Source organism: Cricetulus griseus, assembly GCF_003668045.3.
Source record: "Cricetulus griseus strain 17A/GY chromosome 1 unlocalized genomic scaffold, alternate assembly CriGri-PICRH-1.0 chr1_0, whole genome shotgun sequence".
NCBI classification, from domain to species: domain Eukaryota; kingdom Metazoa; phylum Chordata; class Mammalia; order Rodentia; family Cricetidae; genus Cricetulus; species Cricetulus griseus.
The window spans coordinates 59,835,092-59,856,133 of record NW_023276806.1 but is presented as its reverse complement, the minus strand read 5'-3'; the positions used below and the strand labels follow the sequence as shown (position 1 = coordinate 59,856,133).

The 21,042-nt window shown below is 48.4% G+C and overlaps 1 protein-coding gene across 3 annotated transcripts; it reads left to right on the top strand.

The window, feature by feature from the left end:
* The first annotated feature begins 21 nt into the window (after window positions 1–21).
* Window positions 22–19,782, top strand: Itga10 (integrin subunit alpha 10). Of its 3 annotated transcripts, XM_027393712.2 has the most exons (30): window positions 22–855; window positions 2,276–2,387; window positions 2,582–2,691; window positions 2,907–2,998; window positions 3,197–3,311; window positions 4,182–4,309; window positions 4,666–4,814; window positions 5,660–5,810; window positions 6,365–6,530; window positions 6,638–6,711; window positions 6,963–7,107; window positions 7,298–7,446; window positions 7,676–7,819; window positions 8,155–8,358; window positions 8,982–9,112; window positions 9,757–9,923; window positions 10,019–10,161; window positions 10,574–10,687; window positions 10,896–10,981; window positions 11,229–11,370; window positions 11,543–11,635; window positions 11,799–11,875; window positions 12,040–12,129; window positions 12,537–12,621; window positions 12,784–12,897; window positions 13,053–13,133; window positions 13,256–13,369; window positions 18,132–18,227; window positions 18,878–18,991; window positions 19,299–19,782. In XM_027393712.2, the coding sequence occupies exons 1-30, from the start codon at window positions 804–806 to the stop codon at window positions 19,362–19,364; spliced, it is 3,504 nt and encodes a 1,167-aa protein (XP_027249513.1). In that variant the 5' UTR covers window positions 22–803; the 3' UTR covers window positions 19,365–19,782. The 3 variants fall into 3 exon arrangements, with proteins under 3 accessions (XP_027249513.1, XP_027249514.1, XP_027249512.1); XM_027393711.2 differs by lacking the exons at window positions 22–855; window positions 2,276–2,387 and having other exon boundaries at window positions 2,399–2,691; XM_027393713.2 differs by lacking the exons at window positions 2,582–2,691; window positions 2,907–2,998; window positions 3,197–3,311 and having other exon boundaries at window positions 22–2,387.
* The last annotated feature ends 1,260 nt before the right edge of the window (window positions 19,783–21,042 follow it).

Below are 21,042 nucleotides of genomic sequence, written 5' to 3'. Positions count from 1 at the left end.
AGACCAGGTGTATGCCACTCTATCCAGCTGGTCATTGACCTCTGGTCTGGCCTCTCATGTTCTAGTCATTTTAAGCCTTAGTTCCTGTGACTATGGATGGGTTTCTGTGGCATTGGCAACTAACATCATAACTACAGGTTTTCATTGAAAACTTAAGTGTTAGGGGAAATTAGTAGGTAGTGGACAATCAAAAGTACTAAGATGTTTCTACCAATTTTGAGACATTTATAGGCTCCTTAAATTGGGGGTGGGATATCCTACACCAAAGCTATTATACTGACACTACACAGCAAAGACTCTCCAAAAGCTATTAAACACATAAATGTGACCAGAGCTCAGTGGACTGGCAAGGTCACCCAGTGGGACTACCTTCCACACAGTCAGCAGGAGGACACTGCTGTCAACGGCTATCAGCTTTTATTTTTACATATCTCAGGTTGAGATTAATAAGGCAAAAAGAATTTGTCTCTAACTCCTACTTTCCTTCCAAATAGGAGGAAATCACTATTGAACAGATAAACAGTGGGGAAAGTAGCCTCAGAAAGGGTCAAATCTGTGTTCTCATTGAATGTTAGCTGAGACCTCCAGGGGGCAGCACCAAGGCAGAGACCTGGACTGAGATCCCTCTGTCCTCTTGGTCTGGGGCTCCCCACAGTTTCCCACCACCACCCCTCCCATTCCCTCCAACTTTATTTTTAGCTGCCAGTGGGAGGGGGCAGGATAGGAGGGAAAGTAAAGAAAACAGCAAAGGCGAGAGACAGAGAGGCACAGAGGACTTCTTGGACAACACAGGACAAGCAGGCATGGCGCGCCTCTCCGTCCCTCACCTGTTCTTGTCCCTGGTGTTGCTGGCAGGTGAGGGAGTCAAACTTCTTGGTTTCTGTTGGGGATGGAAGATATGTGCATTGTTCAGAATTGGGACCGTTACAGTTAAAATTATTCGGGAGTTTGGGTCAGAGCTTAGTACTGATACTATATTTCATGTGTGCGCTCATATTTTTGGACTCCCACCCAAATGACAGAGGTTGAAGATGCCTAGGGTTTGAGTAACATTTGTACCTAGTTATCTAACACCTTTGCTCTGAACTCCACAGAAATGAGGATACAGAATAGAAACACGTTTCTCCTCATCCACGCAGCCTGTCTGGTCCCTACTATTACCCTCCCGGCTTCTCCCTACCATTGGTGCTCCCCGGTGCCTGAGGCATAATTGCCTTACTATGTGGTCAGAACTCTGGGTTCATCTAAGGAGTGAGCTACAATTCCTGCTCTTATAACCCAGCCAATTTCCTGGTTGCAAAAAGGCTCACACACAAAATACCTTTCTGAAAGTGAGCAGAGTTTGAGTTAGAGTTACAGAAGCTGGGGTGTGGGAGTGGGGCTGAGAGTGGGTTGCTTGAATGTAAGTAAGGGCAAGACAGTGGAGAAGAGAAGCATGGGAGGGACAAGAGGCCTGGAATTTTTCCCTGCTGGTACCCTATAATCTTTGTTTCCTAAAATACCAGCTCTGATTTTATGGGAATTGGGGTCAGAAGAAAGGGATCAGCAGGACACAACTGGAGACCCTTAGAGTGGGCTAAAGTTTGAGGGAACTTTGGGAGTGGGCGAGGGGTAGTTGGGAGGTTGAGGAGATAAGCAGCAAGTTTTGGGGAAGTTTTTTGAGGGGTTGGTAGGACCCTTAACAAGGATAGATGGCAAACTATGTGTGTGGGCAGGCTGGTTGTTCCACCCAGTTAATTAGCACTGAGGTTTGTCGGGCTGGAAGCAACCAGCATCCTAGACCTTGGAGAAAGAGAGCAAGTGTGACAATGTCAAGAAAGAATGGAAAGAGGAGACACCCAGACTCGGAGCTCCTCACCCTCCTCTTCTCCCTGTGGCCCTGGGTTTGGGTAGAGTTTGAAAGGGTGGTTATTCTGTGTCTGCAGAAAGGTCCTCTCCCTTTCCTGACTCTCACGGCTTAGGCGGGTGTGTAGGAGGACTGACGTGGAAAGAGTAAGCTGACCTTTCCAGATGCGTCTGCGAATGAGATTTCAGGGGTGAGAATGGAAATGCAGCTGTGCTTCAGCATGGCAGAGGACCTTGGGAACTCCACGCAGGAAGAGAATCATCCCGCCTGGGGCTCTGAGTACACGACATTGACAGAGGCCAGGAGCACTTACAAGCAATCAGGCAGACACACTGGCATGGAAGTGCACCCTCCTGTCCTGTGCAGCTCGTGCTCTCCAGTCCTTCTTCAGCTGACCAGTTGATGCTAATTATGGTCCTGGCCTCCCAGGTCTCTGCTCCCCATTTAATCTGGATGAGCATCACCCACGCCTATTCACAGGGCCACCAGAGGCTGAATTTGGATACAGCGTCTTACAGCATGTTGGGGGTGGACAGCGATGGTGAGAAGGAAACCAGAGGACCATGGGATTGGGACTGTGTTAGAACTGGTAAAAAGGGAGGCAAGGTAGATGGGTCTCTAAGTTGGTTTTTGAAAGTCCCTAGGACTCTAAACTTGTCACCTCTGTCCGCTTTTCCTCTTGCCTATATTAAGAGCCGTGTTCACCTGATGCCTATATCCATATTCCTCTCCCAGGATGCTGGTGGGCGCCCCTTGGGATGGGCCTTCAGGTGACCGGCGGGGGGATGTTTATCGCTGCTCTATAGGGGGATCCCACAGTGCCCCATGTGCCAAGGGCCACCTGGGTAAGAAGATGTCTGACTCTTCCCCTGCTAACCCCTGACTTTGACACCCAGAAACCAAGTCTTTGTACATCAGCTTCTTTGCCCCCATAACCTGTACAGACCTTGCCTCAACTTAATACTGACTCCTTTTCATTCTCTTCCCAAACCACCCTGAACGAAAGCACCTGACCTTTGACCCCCATGACTTCATTCTCTTCTACCCCTCCTCCAACCAGGTGACTATCAACTGGGAAATTCATCTCAGCCTGCCGTGAATATGCACCTCGGCATGTCTCTGCTAGAGACACATGGTGATGGGGGATTTATGGTGAGCTCATGGCAGGGAAAAGAGCATTAAACTAGTCTATACAGAAGAGTCAAGGAATTAAAAAAACAAAAAACAAAAAACACCAGGAGAACAAGATAGGGTACCTAAGGAGAGATCGCAGTGTCTTTTTTAACTTGATACATGTTCTGAGGGGCCCCTCCCAGGCCTGGGAATAACTATCTCCCCTACCCTCTCCAGGCCTGTGCCCCTCTCTGGTCGCGTGCTTGTGGCAGCTCTGTCTTCAGTTCTGGAATATGTGCCCATGTGGATGCTTCATTTCAGCCCCGGGGAAGCCTGGCACCTACTGCCCAACGTGAGGATGGGGATGCTGGGTGGGGAAATAGGACCAAGCTTGGCAGAGGGTCTGCCTGGCTGTCCTCATTCCCAGCTGTGCTTGCAGCAGGGTCTGCTGTTTGCTAACAGATTAGAATCCAGACTCCTTCCCAGAGCCTCGAGACACCAGGAGCTGGCTCAATCAACTTTAAAACCCCAGCTTGTCCTCCTCACATCCTCAGCCATCAAGTTTACATTTTTATTCCTCTGTGTTCCGTTTCTTTTTGGACCTCTATTTCCCTTTGCTTACAATGTGCTCTCCCCCAGTACGTTTTCTCAGAGCTTTCATTATCTTATTTTTGTGGATCTCGTGCATGCCTAGCGAGCACGCGGCCATTGAGTTCTCTTCCAGCCTTTCATAGACCTCCTTATTTGCCACCTTTTAGGAGATAGTTTCATTATATAGCCCAGGAGGCCCTTGAACTTGGGATTTGCCTGCCTCAGCTTCTCAAGTACCAGGATAATAGACACGTACTATCATGTGTGGCCTCTGCTGCCTCTTTGGTTTACCACTATCAGAAATAACCCTCTGGGCTGGACCTGCGTAGTACATGAGTAGCCCTTAGTTCAATTACTGCCCCCCGCCCACACACACACAGACATACAAAAGCGATGCTCTCTCAGTCTCCCATAGCTTAGAGTAGAGCATATTTCATTCTTCACACTTGGCCATCTCTTCTTTCATTCATTTCTACACTTAGGACCTGGCATAGTCCTTTCCTTGTATGTAAGAAAGAAGTCCCTAATAAACACTTACCTTGAAGCACACTCCTATGACACTTTCCCCTGTGGACTCCGCCCCAGCACCCTGCCATGTCTTCGTTTCCCGTCACTGTATTCCCTTTTCTAGGCTGTCCTACATACATGGATGTCGTCATTGTTTTGGATGGCTCCAATAGTATCTATCCCTGGTCTGAGGTCCAGACATTCCTTCGGAGGCTGGTAGGGAGGCTGTTTATTGATCCGGAGCAGATACAGGTAAGAGAAGAATGCATGCATGGGCCTGGAGTGAAAGAGATAAATACTCGTGGTCCCTTCTGTGTAATCAGGCATATCCAACCCCTTGACATCATACCGTGACGTTGCCATCTAGAGAACTCACGCTCAACAACTGTGCAGTTAAGTTGCCAAAATGTCACAAAAACCTCATAATGTTTGAAGTTAGTTTATGATTTTGTGCGGGCCATACTCATAGCCGTTCTTTGCTCCGTGCGGTTGCTTGGGGCCCACAGGCTGCAGGCTGGACATGCCTGAGAGGTGTTCATTTCCCCTCCATCCTTTGTTCTCCAGCCTCGGCAAACATCCCATTTGGGTACATGGTTTATTATTTTCAGGTAGGACTGGTACAGTATGGGGAGAGCCCTGTGCACGAGTGGTCCCTGGGAGATTTCCGAACCAAGGAAGAAGTTGTGAGAGCAGCAAGAAACCTGAGTCGGCGGGAGGGGCGAGAAACGAGAACTGCCCAAGCAATAATGGTGGCATGGTGAGGCCTGGGGAAGAGCATGTGGGAGCAGAAAGGGTCATCAGGGCTGTGAGGGGCTGAGGTGAGGTGTGAGCTTATCTTTATCTTTGCACCAGAAGCTCATGGAGGAGGCTTGTCAGCTGCTGTCACTGCGCTCTCCATTAGTGCAGTCTACAGTGTCTGTGGGTGTACCTCTCCTTGTCTGTTTGTTTCTGTGGCCAGAACCCCATTTCTTTTCCTCTACTCCTCTGTCAATTCTGATCCTTGGCTTTTCAACTATTAATGTCCTGGCTTTCTTTCCAAACATGACCCTAAACTAACCTCTGGGGAGACTGCCTGACCCAACAACCTGTGTCTATACTCCATTCTCTTGATCTTGTCAACCCAAATGCAATGTTTGCTAAATAAATCTATGAATGAGCTGGGCGTTGGTGGCGCACGCCTTTAATCCCAGCACTCGGGAGGCAGAGGCAGGCGGATCTCTGTGAGTTCGAAGCCAGCCTGGTCTCCAGAGCGAGTGCCAGGACAGCCTCCAAAGCTACACAGAGAAACCCTGTCTCGAAACCACCCCCAAAAAATAAAAAATAAAAAATAAATCTATGAATGAATAAAGCTTGTTCTTATTTACACTGATGACAAAGCAGTGACTTTGTGACAGTTTGCATGTTAGACACTGTTGGGGAATGGCCTGGAAGATACATCTGACCTCGGTGAACTGCTGACCATGTTAAATACAATGTATGCATGCATGCGTATGTGTGTGTGTGTGTGTGTGTGTGTGTGTGTGTGTGTGTGTGTGTGCTCGCACGCGCACTCACTCACATGCATGCTTATACGCATGACCATGTCTCATTCTTTTCTCTTAGCACAGAAGGGTTCAGTCAGTCCCGGGGGGGCCGACCTGAGGCTGCAAGGCTGCTTGTGGTTGTCACTGATGGAGAATCCCATGATGGAGAGGAGCTTCCAGCAGCACTAAAGGCCTGTGAGGCTGGGAGAGTAACACGTTATGGGATTGCGGTGAGACTTGACTCTGGTGCTTTTTGGTTGTGTTTTGTGTTGTGTGTGTGTTTGTATGATGTGTGTGTGTGAATGTATGCTCATAGCATGATATATATATATATATATATATATATATATATGTCAGAGAACAACCTCAGATGTTAGTCCTCACCTTCCACCTTGCTTGAGACTGTGTACAATAAACCAGGCTAGCTGGCCCACAGGATTTGGGCAAGTCTTCTGACTCAGCTTCCTGTCTCCTGGTAGGGGCACGCTGGGATTGCAGACAAGCTTGAGCTACTGTGTCCAGCATTTTATGTGGGTCTGGGGATCGGAACTCAGGTTGTCAGGCTTGTGTGACAAGCACTGTACTCACTGAGTCATCTTCCCAGACCAAGGATCGACTCAATTTAGAAAGACAGATGGAGAAAGGTTTTCAGGACGTGAAACAGAAAATAGTATTAGCTACTGCCTAGACTTCAGTCTTTATTCCCTTCCCTTTTCTTTAGTTGGCTCTGTTCCGTATCAGTTCTAACAACTTACTTCAAGATAGAACCCCATCTTGAACTCAGGTCCTTGGTCACTATCTCCGGCGACAGAGAGACCCCAGCACTTTTCTTCGGGAAATCAGAGACATTGCTAGTGATCCAGATGAGCGCTTCTTCTTCAACGTCACAGATGAGGCCGCACTGACAGACATTGTGGATGCATTGGGAGACCGAATTTTTGGTCTTGAAGGTAATGATTATCCTGGCGAAATGGAAGACCGGGGTTGGGGGCATCCTAGTGTGAGTTCGGTAGAACGAGGGCCCCTGATAGTGCTTTGCAATTTTCTCATGCCTAAGGGTCCCGTGGAGAAAATGAAAGCTCCTTTGGACTAGAAATGTCTGAGATTGGCTTCTCCATCCACCGGCTGCAGGTTGGACAGACCCTGACCCTCCACAACATCCCCGAGCCCTTGTTTTTTTCAAAATCCTCTCCAGCCTCTGACTCAGATAACTTCAGTCCTAAGGCCCTTCCAGATTTCTCCTCTTACCAGCCTGCTTCCCCGCCTTCCATGCTTTTCTGACCACAGTGGACCCTTAAGAGAGCACCTTACTCCTGGAGAGTGCGTTTTTTCTCCTATTCCCCACTGTCTTCTCAGTGTCCTCTTTTGTTTCTGCCCCTCAGGATGGGATTCTCTTTGGGATGGTGGGGGCCTATGACTGGGGGGGCTCGGTACTGTGGCTTGAAGAAGGTCGCCGCCTTTTCCCCCCACGAACGGCCCTAGAAGATGAGTTTCCCCCTGCATTGCAGAACCATGCAGCCTATCTGGGTAAGTAACAGAGTTGCAGGGATCTGGGAAGGTGAGGGAGATCCAGTAGCGGGGGGGAAGCGAGGCAGTCCCTCTTAACAGGCAGTTTTCCGCCGCTGGTCTCTCTTGAGAACTTACCTTATGCCTTCAGCACACCCTCGGCTCTCATCCCATCTTCTTTTCCTTTCATCTGATCGCTACTCGCTTCTAGGTTACTCTGTTTCCTCCATGCTTCTGCCCGGTGGACGTCGCCTCTTTCTCTCCGGGGCACCGAGGTTTAGACATCGAGGAAAAGTCATTGCCTTCCAGCTAAAGAAAGATGGGGCTCTGAGGGTCGCCCAGAGCCTCCAGGGGGATCAGGTGAGACATCGAGGGAGGGTGGGACCCTTCAGTCCCCATGAATTCCAGGCTGAAGGAGAAGAGTGAGAAGGGAAAGGGAAAAGCTGGAAAGCCCATGCTGAATTCTGATAGGCAGACTGTCAGGGATGCAAGGACCAGACTGGCAGAGTGGTGAGTGCTTCCTGCTGAGTCCAGCGGTCCACAGTGACCTTCCCTTTTCTCTGGGATCATCACCACCCTCTACATCCAGATTGGCTCATACTTCGGCAGTGAGCTCTGCCCATTGGATACAGACAGAGATGGGATAACTGATGTCTTACTTGTGGCGGCCCCGATGTTCCTGGGTCCCCAGAACAAAGAGACTGGACGTGTTTATGTGTATGTAGTAGGTCAGGTAAGAATTGATGGAACCCCCTAAGATGTGTGTGGGGGTGATGGTAGAAGGAAGGGAAGAATGCCGCACGGCGGTGGCGCACACCTTTAATCCCAGCACTCGGGAGGCAGAGGCAGGTGGATCGCTGTGAGTTCAAGGCCAGCCTGGTCTACAAGAGCGAGTGCCAGGATAGGCTCCAAAGCCACAGAGAAACCCTGTCTTGAAAAACAAAAAACAGAAACGAAACAAAAAAGCAGGGGGAAGGGAAGAGAGGAGAGGCACCTATGTTTGAGAGCTTGCTAAGGGATGAGTGTCACCAGATAAGCAACTCCTTCTGTCTCCTCGCCACTACAAAGCAAATTTTGCTGATGCTCCAAGGAACTCTTCAGCCAGAACACTCCCAGGACTCTCGATTCGGCTTTGCCATGGCTGCTCTTCCTGATCTGAACCAAGATGGTTTCGCTGATGTGGCTGTGGGGGCACCCCTCGAGGATGGGCACCAGGGAGCACTGTACCTGTATCATGGAACCCAGACTGGAATCAGGCCCCATCCTACCCAGGTGAGCAATGCTGGGATAAAGGACAGTGTGGTGCCACATGCCTTTCATTTCAGAAGGGGCATCTCTGTGAGTTCAAGGCCAACCTGGTCCACCTTGTGAATTCCAGGCTAGCCAGGACTACATGGTGAGATGCTGTCTCAAAGACAAGATAGAAACAGACCATTGAAAATGGGACATAGTAGTAGATACGGAAGGGAGTTATTTTCTTTGCTTATTTATCATCCACTTGGTTTAAGAGTCAAACCAAGTCAGTGCCTTATTTATAAGTTGAAAAGTGAAACTGTGTATGAGGGATTCCCAAGATAAGCAAATTTTTCTTATTCTCTTGATGGACGGAAATGTTAGAAATAACCTGGGTTGGAGGGGGCGGGTGCACGCCTTTAATCCCAGCACTCGGGAGGCAGAGGCAGGTGGATCTCTGTGAGTTCCAGACCAGCCTGGTCTACAGAGTGAGAGCCAGGACAGAGAAACCTTGTCTCAAAAAAAAAAAAAGAAAGAAAAAAAGAAAGAAAGAGAGAGAGAAAGGAAAGGAAAGGAAAAGAAAAGAAAAGAAGGAAGGACGGACCTGGCAGGAGGACAGAGAAGCAGGTGCCAGTCTTCCTCAGGCTTTCTTTTCCTCTCAGCGGATTGCTGCTGTATCCATGCCACAGACCCTCCGCTACTTTGGCCGAAGTGTGGATGGCCGGCTAGATCTGGACGGAGATGATCTTGTAGATGTTGCTGTGGGCGCCCATGGAGCAGCCATCCTGCTCAGGTGAGGGATTCAGTTCAGCACAGCTCAAGGTCACAGATTTAGATTTGGATTTCTTCGTCAACTAATCTGATGCCTAAAGTGGAAGTAGTTTTCACTATCTTACTGGTTTATTGTAGATATCAGTAAGATAATCTACATAAAGATTTCTAACAGTGCTTATTTATTTTTATTTATTTTATGTGTATGGGTGTTTTGCACTGTGTATATGTGCAGTGCCTGTGGAGACCAAAGGAGGGCGTCTGATCTCCTGGAACTGGAGTTTTACAGCTGGCCTTGACCTGCCTTGTGGGTGCTGGGGATCAAACCTGGGTCCTCTGGAAGAGCAGCCAGTGCTTTTAACCACTGAGCCATCTCTCCAGCGTGACATTAGTGCTTATCAGATTGGATGTATTATTGTGTGACTTCTGTCACAGGCTTCTGGGAAGGGTGACATTCAGATCTTAATTTTTTTTTACATGGGAAAACAAGTACTAAGGTTGCAGTTCTTATCTTTTTCTTTGCTTCTGGTTCTGAAGTGCAAGCTCGAGTCCTCAAGAGCTCTACCACTGACTCCATCCCCAGCCTAGGGTTGTACTTTTGGGGGTGGGGTGGGGATGGGGTACTTACCTACTCCCTTTAGCATTTCTTTCCCACCTTATTCCCAGCTCCCAGCCCATCATACACCTGCTTCCAACCCTGGATGTGGTGCCACCCCACATCAGCGTGGTTCAGAAGGACTGTAGGCGAAGAGGCCAGGAAGCGGCCTGCCTGACTGCAACCCTGTGCTTCCGAGTGACCTCTCACACTCGTGGGCGCTGGGATCGCAGATTCTGTGAGTGACTACAGTGTATCCAAGACAGCTCTCAAGTGCTGGCCCACCCCCATATCTGCATCTGTCATCACTCTCACACTCGCCTCTCCCTTCAGATATACGGTTCTCAGCATCACTGGATGAGTGGGCAGCTGGGGCACGTGCAGCGTTTGATGGCTCTGGCCAGCGGCTGTCCCCTCAGCAGCTCCAGCTCAGTGTAGGGAATGTCACTTGTGAACGGCTGCACTTCCATGTACTGGTGAGGATGGGGTAGGCACTGCTTTGCATCAGGCCTGGGAGTGAGGGGAAACCTGGGTCCCAGGGGAGTTTCAGTCAGATCAGCAACAAAACTGAAGTAGAGAGATTGAGACCATTCAGATTCTGGGGTCAGGATGATACTATTGGAACCCTAGTTCTATAGTTTGTCACCATGAACTCTGTCTGCCAAGTCACTTAGCTGCCACATCTCAGTATCCTTGACTGGAAGGGATGGTATATACTGATAACTGTATCAAAGGAGTTGTGACTGAGTCACATTCCATCATACTGTGACAACCTTGGGACACAGAAAGTGCTTCATGGGTGATCACACTTAATGTATTCTACAGAGGCCTAGCGTCTGCTCTAATCCTGGCTCCCTGGGATCTGTCCTTCTCTCTGCTTTCCCTCAGGAGACATCAGATTACCTCCGGCCAGTGGCCTTGACTGTGACCTTTGCCTTGGACAACACCACAAAGCCCGGGCCTGTGCTGGATGAGGGATCACCCACCTCTATCAGAAAGCTGGTGAGTAGTGCCATATCCTGCTCTGTCTAGGGTCCCTTGGTGCCCTCCCAGTATACTTAAAACAAGGGGGACGGGGTCACATACAAATGGTGAAATCTGATCCAGGCTCTGGTGATCAAAAATAGCCTCTCTCCTCCTCAATTTCCCCCAATTCCAGTCCTTTGTCCTTGCCTTCCTCCCAGCCCTCAGACCATTAACTCTCTTGTAGGTCCCCTTCTCAAAAGACTGTGGAACTGACGATGAATGTATCACAGACCTGGTGCTTCAAGCTCATATGGACATCAGGGGCTCCAGGTTAGATGGAGATAAGCCCGGCAAACCAGAAGGGAGTTAGAGAGTTGTTTTCTTTTTGAGACAGGTTCTCCCTATGTAGCCCTGGCTGGCCTGGAGCTTTCTCTACAGACCAGGCTGGCCTCTACCTCAGAGATTAACCTGCTTCTGCCTCACAACTGCTGGGATTAAGAGCATGTGCCACTATATTGGAAGTGAGACTTTTGATTCTCCTTTACCTCTTAGTCTCTCATTTATCTCCCATTCTTAGGAAGTCCCCATTTGTGGTTCACGGTGGCAGACAGAAACTGCTGGTGTCGGCAACCCTGGAGAACAAGAAGGAAAATGCCTACAACACTAGCCTGAGTCTCAGGTTCTCTAGAAACCTCCACCTGGCCAGTCTTACTCCTCAGGTACCCTTGTGGGAAGGGACTGAGGCAAAGGAGAGGAAGGAGGAGGAAGATGAGAGCCTCAGCATTGGCTATGGGGGTGGTCTGGAGAAAGGCTCAGTGTTAGCATCTTAGTGGGTGGAAGAGCAGCCCCCAGCCCCACATCTAACTTCCATCTCCATCCCTCTGCTTTCAGAGGGCCAAATCAGTGAGGGTGGAATGTTCAGTGCCTTCCCCACATGCCCGGGAATGCATCGTGGGCCATCCAGTCTTCCAGGCTGGAGCCAAGGTGAGTGTGGGCCCACAGTGAGGAAAAGGTGCCGGAAAGCAGGCTCTGGGATCCACGGGGCATGAAGCTCTGCGGGGTGGGGGTGGACATGGCTCTCGTTCCTCTCTGGGTTTTTTCACAAGGAAAAATTTATCATTATTCCTTCCTTGTCCCTTACCCCCAGGTGACCTTTCTGTTAGAGTTTGAATTTAGCTGCACCTTCCTCCTGGGCCAGGTCTTGGTGAGGCTGACTGCCAGTAGGTGAGAACAAAGAAGCTTCCTCCAGTCCTCTCCATCCCTTTCAGGGAACTTGACTGAAAGTCAGAGAAATGGGTGGCTGGAAGAAACAACACTGATTCCTCTAGTAGCAGAGAGGGTCCCTGAGGAGGGCCTGGAATATGCAACTCTCCCCCTTGATCCTACAGCAGTAGCCTGGAGAGAAATGAGACCCTTCAAGACAATACAGTTCAGACCTCTGCGTTCATCCGATACGAGCCTCACCTCATGTTCTCTAGGTATGGCTGGGCTCCCCCGGCTGAGACCCGTTCTTACATCCTTTGTGTTTCTTCCCTGTTCTTCCTATGCTTCAGTGTTCCCAGGAGCACAACTCCTTGGGTTGCTCAGTCTTTTGGTCCTCACCCGCACTTGTAGTTAACCTTTGCTCTTAAGCACCTTACTTTCCTGGATGTTGTCAGGTCCTGAGCATTGGAACTAGGATAAAGAGATATGGGGGATACAGCCATACATTTTTTTTAAAACTCAAGTATGTGTTACATTCAATTCCCTTCTTTGTCATGCATCCCTACCTCATTTTCCATGTGCTGACCCTACCTTCCCCGAATCCATGTTTGTGTGACGATCATGTGCTCTGTGTCATTGTCACGGCCATGACTTTACACCTCTTGGCTTGGCGTCTACACAGTGAGTCCACTCTGCATCGATACGAGGTTCACCCTTACAGGACTCTCCCAGTGGGTCCTGGCCCTGAATTCAAAACCACTCTTCGGGTGAGAAGCTGGTGGTGGTGGGGTTCTTGGCATGCTAGGGGCGGGGTTGGGAGGAAAGCAATAGCTGTGTGCAGAAAGGATTCGTCCCCGAGCAGCTGAAGGGGAAGAGATGAAGCAGTCCCTCTGTTTCTCGCCTCTTCCCAATTTAAATTCTTCTCCCAGGTTCAGAACCTTGGCTGCCACATGGTCAGTGGTCTCATCATCTCAGCCCTCCTTCCAGCTGTAGCCCACGGGGGCAATTACTTCCTGTCACTATCTCAAGTCATCACTAGCAATGTGAGTCTGGGCTAGAGGGCGTGACACCCTGCAGTCTTGAACTCCTATCTGCTGGCCCACTTCTCTCAGAGCTCCTCTTCCTGCGGCCATCCTTTCACCTGTGGCTTGGGAGGAAGGAAAGGGCTTATGCATAGGAGTGGCTGGTCTTCCTTTAGGCAAGCTGCACAGTGCAGAACCTGACTGAGCCCCCAGGACCTGCTGTGCACCCGGAGGAGCTACAGCACACAAGCAGACTGGTAGGAGTCCTCGGAAGGTTTCTGGGGCAGGGGTGCAAATAGGGATTGTGTCTGGGTGGGAAGTGGAGATGGGAGTGGGGAGCACGCCACTCCAGGGTCCCGATTTGTCTCTCTTTGGATAGAACGGGAGTAACACTCAGTGTCAGGTTGTGAGGTGCCATCTCGGACAGCTGGCAAAGGGGACTGAGATCTCTGTTGGACTGCTGAGGCTGGTTCACAACGAATTCTTCCGGAGGGTAAATCTTTCCTTTTCTTCCTTTCTGCTTTCATCAGAAACATTAACATGTGAGATGGTGAGATAAATAGGCTGTTCAAGTTCAGCCTCTCTCTATTTGACCATAAGCTAAGTGATTTCATCTCTCTAATCTTTCTTCCTGATCTGTCTTGTTTGTTTGGGTTTGTTTTTTGTTTTGTTTGTTTGTTTGTTTGTTTGAGACAGGGTTTTTCTACATAGCCCTGGCTGTCCTGGAGCTCACTCTGTAGACTAGAGTGACCTTGAACTCACAGAAATCCACCTGCCTCTGCCTCACAAACTCTGAGATTAAAGGTGTGCACCACCATGCCTAGCTTTTTCCTGATCTTTAAAATGAGAACAGTGATGCCCAGCTTGTGGAATTGATATAAGGAGGTAATGAGATGGACACATGGCAAGCCCTTGATATAACATAGCAACCACCTTGTATTTTCCTCTACTTAGCATCCCTTAGTTCCATCATAGGGATCAGGTAATAAAATGCCCACACTTAGTCATTAATTCATCAGACTAGGTGTGGGGATGTACATCCTAATCTCAGCATTTAAGAGGCAGAGACAGAGGCAGATGGAACTCTATGAGTTCAAAGTTCACGGCTAGCCTGGTCTATTAGCAAGCCCCATGCCTGCCAGACACGAGCACACACACACTCACACTCCATCAAATGCCTGATATAGAAATGATTCTGTATTAAGTCAACAGTGGGGAGGCTAAGATCTATCTTGTATCATGTTCAATACTTTTTTGTTAAACAAATGAATACAATAATTGCTATTTACAGGGTTTTATGGGACAGTGGGAAGTAAAACTGCACAGTTGAGAGAGATCTAGATTATGAAAGTATCTGAAGTTGGGGAGATGAAATTGAATTTACTATGACAGTCAGCAAGCAAAAGTCAGTGTGAGCAGGGAACTGGCATCTTAATTGTAAATGGCTATTTAGCACTAAGTGTTTATATTGTTTAATATAATACATGTAACAGCGACCTTCAATATTACAACATCTCTGGGCTTTAAACATAGGTGAGTTAAGTCTGATGAATCATTCCTCTCCATGGCTGATACTCTCTCTAGCTGTCTTGGCCATCTGTCTGATTCAGGTGTGTGTGTGTGTGTGTGTGTGTGTGTGTGTGACTGAGGATTGTATCAGTGGCCTCTGGGATGTGATGTAAGCATTCTACCACTGACCACCCCCAGACATTTTTTTTTATTATTTTTAATTTTTTTCAAGATTTATTTTTATGTGTGCATGTGTGTCTATACGTAAGTGTGTGCACTTGTGCGTGAGTGCTCACAGAGAACAGAAGAAGGCATTGGGTGCCCTGGAGCTGGAGTTACAAGCAGTTACCTGGGTTCTGGGGACTGAACTCTGGTCCTCTTCAAGAGCAGCAAACACTGGCTCGCTTCCCCCCCTCCACACCCCCCCCCTCCGATTTCATCGTGTTGCTCCAGTTAGCCTTGATCTGATTCCATCTCCTGAGTGTGTACACCATCCTGAGTGCTGGGGTTAGGTGTGGCTGCTCTTGGCCACTAAGTCTGAGTATTGGGTGAAGGCCTGGAGATTTGGATGAACCACAAGACTCCTGGTCCTTTTCTGAGAGAATGTCTCTCACCTTTATTGTGGAGCAGCCTTATATACAAACTTACAAAAACCCCAGGTCAAAGGGTTCACAACAGGATATTGATCCCAGTGGGGTGAGGTCAGGAAAACAGGAGGTACCTGTGGTTATGCTGGAAAACAACTCTTAGAGACCCCATGGGGGCTGGGTTCCAACATCTCCCCCTTCTTTATATATAACAAAACAGTTATCAAGTAAGTACTATAAGATTTTAACCATTCTATCTAAGTGTGTTACTATAACTATCTATCTTCAACTCCATCAAAGACCATAGAAGGATAATATATAAACTCTAGAACTGACAGAGACACCTTGCTTCCTAGACAGTCACCCAAAGTTTCTAGGTAACCTTGGGGCATCCATCTTTAGTCTACAGGCCACGCTGTGTCTGGCCGACTTCTCAGCAAAGCAGGAAATTCTAAACTGTCCACCTGCATTGGCAGTTTGTCATCTTTTTTTCTGTGTCCTGTAGAATGTCTGGCAGACTCTTTCATGAAGCAGGGGATTCTAAACTGTCCTGCATTGGAAGTTTGTACTCCTCCATGAAGCAGGAACCCTTTAGGCATTTTCCTGTGGGTACTGCATGTCCAGTTTATAAAGCAACAGTTAAATAGTTCATGCAAGAGTAGCTTCTTGCCCAAATGGCTGGTCTTGCCATGTCAAAGGCAAACTCTATAATGAGTTTCTTGAATGCCCATCTTCCTCTCAGATATAATTGGTGTGCCAGGGGCAGTTGTGTCTCACTGTCAAGAAAAACCCTAGACCATTTAAATGCCATATATTCCATAGGTCTTTGAATGGTATGAAGGATATCTATATATCTAGAAAACCTAACTAGTATCAACAAATGAAGATCCATTTCAATACAAAGTATCAACAAATGAGGATCCATTCAATAAAAAGTATCATTTCTATATCATTTTCCTCCTTTTCCTTTTAAAAGTGATTGACTGTGACCACTAACATTTCTAACTGACCAAATTTAAATGAAAACAAATATTTAGATCACCTGGGCCACTGCTTCAGGGGGTCCTGCCCCCATGAAACCATACCACTCTGGAAGCCTGGTACCATACCATCCCTTCACCCTCTATGGAAATAAAAGTAGAAATTTCCCTCTCAAGTAACCTGTACTTTAACATCTGTTGCTCCTTGCCCAGCAATTAATGATTTAAAGACAACATAATAGCATTCTTTTGTTAACAGTCACACATTTACAATCACATTTCATACATACATGTGAGGCCACACCATACATACAGAACATATATACATCTTTTGGACAAAAGTCACAAAGGAGAGGAGGTGTCAGGGACGGCCATCCTTACCATAGCTTGGCATCTTTGGAGGGTCTTGAGGACTGCCGCATCTTTATCCATTCCTGTAAGATCTTTTGTAGGGCCTGGGTCTTTTCTTAGTGCCACTGGGTTCAGGGGATGAAGACATTGGGTTCTGACCTTGTCTCTTTAAACTTTATCTCTGTGATTGACTGTGATCTCTATTCCAATCCAACTCTCTCAGGAGTTGAGGCACCCCTTTTCCAGTGCCTTTGCAGTCCAGCTCTCTTAGGAGTTGAGGCACCCCTTCCAGTAACTTTCCAATCCAACTCTCTCAGGAGTTGAGGCACCCCTTTTCCAGTGCTTTTACAATCCAATTCTCCTAGGAGTAGAGGTACCTATTTTCTAGTACCTTTTGCAATCCACCCTCACAACTCCTTACTTGCTTTCCAGCCCTCCGAGGGTGATCTCTCAGGGTCCTCTTTCTTTCCCGATCTCGGTGGAACCTCCATTTGTGGCTGCTCTTGGCTACTAAGTCTGAGTATTGGGTGAAGGCCTGGAGATTTGGATGAACCACAAGGTCCTTTTCTGAGAGAATGTCTCTCAACTTTATTGTGGAGCAGCCTTATATACAAACTTACAAAAACCCCAGGTCAAAGGGTTCACAACAGGATATTGATCCCAGTAGGGTGAGGTCAGGAAAACAGGAGGTACCTGTAGTTATGCTGGAAAACAACTCTTAGAGACCTCATGAGAGCTAGGTTCCAACATTTAGGGGTGTACACCCCCCTGAGTGCTGGGGTTAAGGGTGTACACCTCCTGAGTGCTGGGGTTAGGGGTGTACACCCTCCTAAGTGCTGGGGTTAGGGTTGTACACCCCCCTGAGTGCTGGAGTTAGAGGTGTACACCCTCCTGAGTGCTGGGTTTAGAGGTGTACACCCTCCTGAGTGCTGGGGTTAGGGGCATACACCCTCCTGAGTGCTGGGGTTAGGGGTGCATACCCTCCTGGACCCACATGGAAAGCTGGATACAGTGACATGTGCCTGTAATCCTAATGATGGTAACACAGGAGAGTGATTCAGATGCACCCCTGGGCACTAACTGGCCCCCTAGCCTCACTTACTAGACAAAGTTAAAACACACACACACACACACACACACACACACACACACACACACACCACTACACATTTGTCATTGACACTGGCAGCACAATGGCTGATCAGACATGGTCCTTGACTTCAAGGATCTTTTAGGCCAGTGGACAAAGACCAAGGTGTAAACACCAGGTGTATTAGGCTCAGCTTTGGTAAGGGGTCCCTGTAGAGTTGTATGGTGGGCACTTGTGCTTGTGTGTACCCAGCCTTACTTGCTCTTCTTCCAGAGCCACCAGGAGTCACTCACAAGGTTCCACGAATGACTCTCATCCTTAGCACTTCCCAAAGGCCCACTGCTAAACACAACAGTTGGATAAATTTCTCTCTCTTAATATCTTGCAGCAGACACCAAGATTGGACACACGAAGGCTTAAGGACACTCAACCCACACTGAGATCCTACTATCAGAGTTAGTGGGAGTTGGTAGGAAACACATCTCTAGTTTCAGAGTAGAAAGTTTCAGCCCCACAGAAGTCCCTGGAAGGAAAGGGAAGTTGGACGCCACTGTGGACAGTGTATTTTCAGAGCAGGCTTGCTGTCTGTTTCCCTTCCTCTGTTTTCCTATCGATTCCTATCATCTTCTGGGCTTCAGGGCCCTGGTAACTGCCACGGAGCTCCCACTTTGCTCTTGGAATTCCTTTCCACCAGATGATGGCTCAGTTGAAATGTTTTCCCATCTGCTTGTTCCACAGGCCAAGTTCAAGTCACTGACAGTGGTCAGCACCTTTAAGTTAGAAACCGAGAATGGCAGTGTCCTACAGCTGACGGAAGCCTCCTCCGGGAGTGAGGTAGGCCCGGAGCTGTGGAAATAGTGGCAATTGGTAAAGAATGGCCTTTTTCTTTTTTCAATTTCGTTTTAAAAACTCTTATGTGTGTCAGTGTTTTGCCCGTGTGAGTGGCAGTCAGAAGGCGGCACTGGATTCCCCCAGAACAGAGATGGTTTTGAGCAGCATGTGGGTACTGGGTACCAAACCTGAATCCTGTGCAAAAACAAGTGCTTTTAAACACTGAGCCATCTCTCCAGCCCCACAATGGGATTTTTCAGAACAAAACTATATCCATCAGGGAGCAGTCCACCAATCAGAAGTGGCAGTCCTACTGCTTTGCTCCTTGCTTCGGTGTTTTTAAGTAGAAAGAGGTTTCTGTTATCGTTGTTTTGTTCTCTGTTTGGGGGCTGGCTTTGTTATAATGTTGTGCACGAGGCTAGTTGTGTTAAAGGACACATATAAGACGAAAGTCAGGTGTGGTGATGCATGCCTGTACTTCTAGTACTGGCAGACTGAGAGAGGAGGCTGGCCAGGAGTTGAAGGGCAGTCTGGGACATACAATGAAACTCTGCTTCAAAAACACACAAACAAACCCACAGAAACCCGTGTCAAAAGCAAAGCATGGCAAATCAAACCAAAACAAACCCAAACAAAGTCTCCTTGATATGCAGAGCCTGTTGGAGGTGATTCAGAGCCGCACAACCCTCATCTCCCTGTGGATCCTCATAGGCAGTGTCTTGGGAGGGCTGCTCCTGCTTGCACTACTTGTCTTCTGCCTGTGGAAGGTGAGCCCAGCTTTTGTGGGTGCCCACAATCCGAAGCATCTCATTTTGTCAAGGACAGGCTCTGTGTTAGGCCATTAAACCTGCTGGGGGTGAGGAGGGTCCTGTTTGGATCTCCTTCACTCTGTTCATCCCACAAATGTTGCTTGAGTTAAACTAAGCCAAAGAAAATAAATTTGAATCCCATTTTTGGGAGCAGAACAAACGAGAAACCTCAGATAAACTGGAGGGCTGTTAGCAAGCCTTCCCCCCACCCCACCCCCACCCCCGTCAGGGCATCTGGCAGTGACTTGAGTCTTTCCCTGCACAGCTTGGCTTCTTTGCCCGAAAGAAAATCCCCAAGGAAGAACAGACTGATGAGAAGTTGGAGCAGTGACTGTAGGAGGAGGCTCAGAAAGTCCTCTTTGGCAGCCTTTTCAAGAGACTCGTATCCAAAAACAAGGCTTGGAGGCTAAAGGGGAAAAGATGCTTCTGGAATATGTCTCCAGACCTGCAGCCTGACTTGACGTTTGAGCCCCGGGTATGCAGCTGGCAAGAGATGAGGCTTTGCCTCAGCCACGAAGGGCTGGCACCAAAACAAATAATCTCCCCACCCTGTGCTTTCCTCCTCGCCCTGCCGGGTTCCACAGCCAACATTGGGTCTTTGTTTGGAGCCCTATCTCCCCTATTACCAGGGGCCAAAAGATTTTTTTCCTGACTCCTTTCAGACTTCCTTTGTCTTCCCTCACAATTCTAAAAAGAAGGTTCGCCTTCTCACTCCCTCCCCAACAGAAGCACACACGCTCACCTTACTGCCTGCTCCCCACTCTGCAGGAGAGAGCTGACGTTGACTTAAAAGAAGTAAAGTCAACATCTGCTGCTTTCCTGTGGAGTCCAGTGATTCATAGAGCCGGATGGGGAGAGTCAACAGGAAAAGAGGGAGGAGAAAAAGCCACAAGAGACATTCTGTACAATTCCAAGGCACAGAGAAGCGTTCAAACAGGCAACTGCCAGCCCTCCTGAAACCTGAGACTTCACAGGACGCCCGCCTTCAGGTGCTGGGGAAACCCAGCTGGCCCCGGGCTTTTTGGGCTCCGGCGTCCCAACCCTCGTCCTTCTTTGGCGCTGAATTTTCTGGAGCCAGGAGCCTCCTGGTGGTTCAAGCTGGAATAGCAGGGAAGCGCATTGGCAGTTTTCTCCACTTCTCTTTGAGGCTTTCTTAAAGAAAGCGACCTGATGGTGGGAAGCTCTTTCACCACAGCAGCTTTGGGGAACATCAGTGTCCCCCCCGACACGAGATCCGAACAAGGGGGATTTGCATCAGGAGGCCTAAGTGGTTGGCATGTGGTCTCTGGGGAGTAAGCCCCTACTTGTGCAGCACCCGCTGGCTCCAAAGCAGTAATCTTCCTGGAAGATGTTTCTGGGACTCCTGTTGTGTGCTATGGGTTTCTCTGTTGGAATGAGTTTTTCAGCCCTTACTTGATGTTTACTGGAAATTTCAAGTTAACTCTGAATTCCCTCCCTCTTGTCCTATGTTTCGGTTCATGGGCAACTGGAATTCTCACAGTAACTGGCTGGGGAACTTTTTATTATTATTATTGTAATTAAGACTTTGAGAAGAGAGAAGATCTGATTGGGCAGCTGCCCAGCTGCCACAGAACCTGTCTTCCCAGGCTGTTCTAGCGGCCTGTCTGCAGTGTTTATTTTGGTGTCTCTAGTCTTCCGCAGAGCCTCCCTCCTGGGTACTGTCGTTTCTATCACAGTGGCCAGATGGTCAGAACAAATAAAATCCAGTATCAAATGACTTCTGGGGGTTGGAGAGATGGCTCAGTGGTTAAGAACACTAGCTGGTTTTAGAATTCAAATCCCAGCAACCACACGATGGCTCACAACCATCTGTAATAAGATCTGGTGCCCTCTTCTGGCCTACAGGGATACATGCAGACAGAACACTATTCATAGTAAATAAATGAGTCTTTAAAAAAAAGAATATTCTTCGAATGGCTTCTGGCTCTGTATGAGTTTCCTAGGATTTAGACTACTCAGAAACGGAAGTATTGTGAATGTTTTCTGCG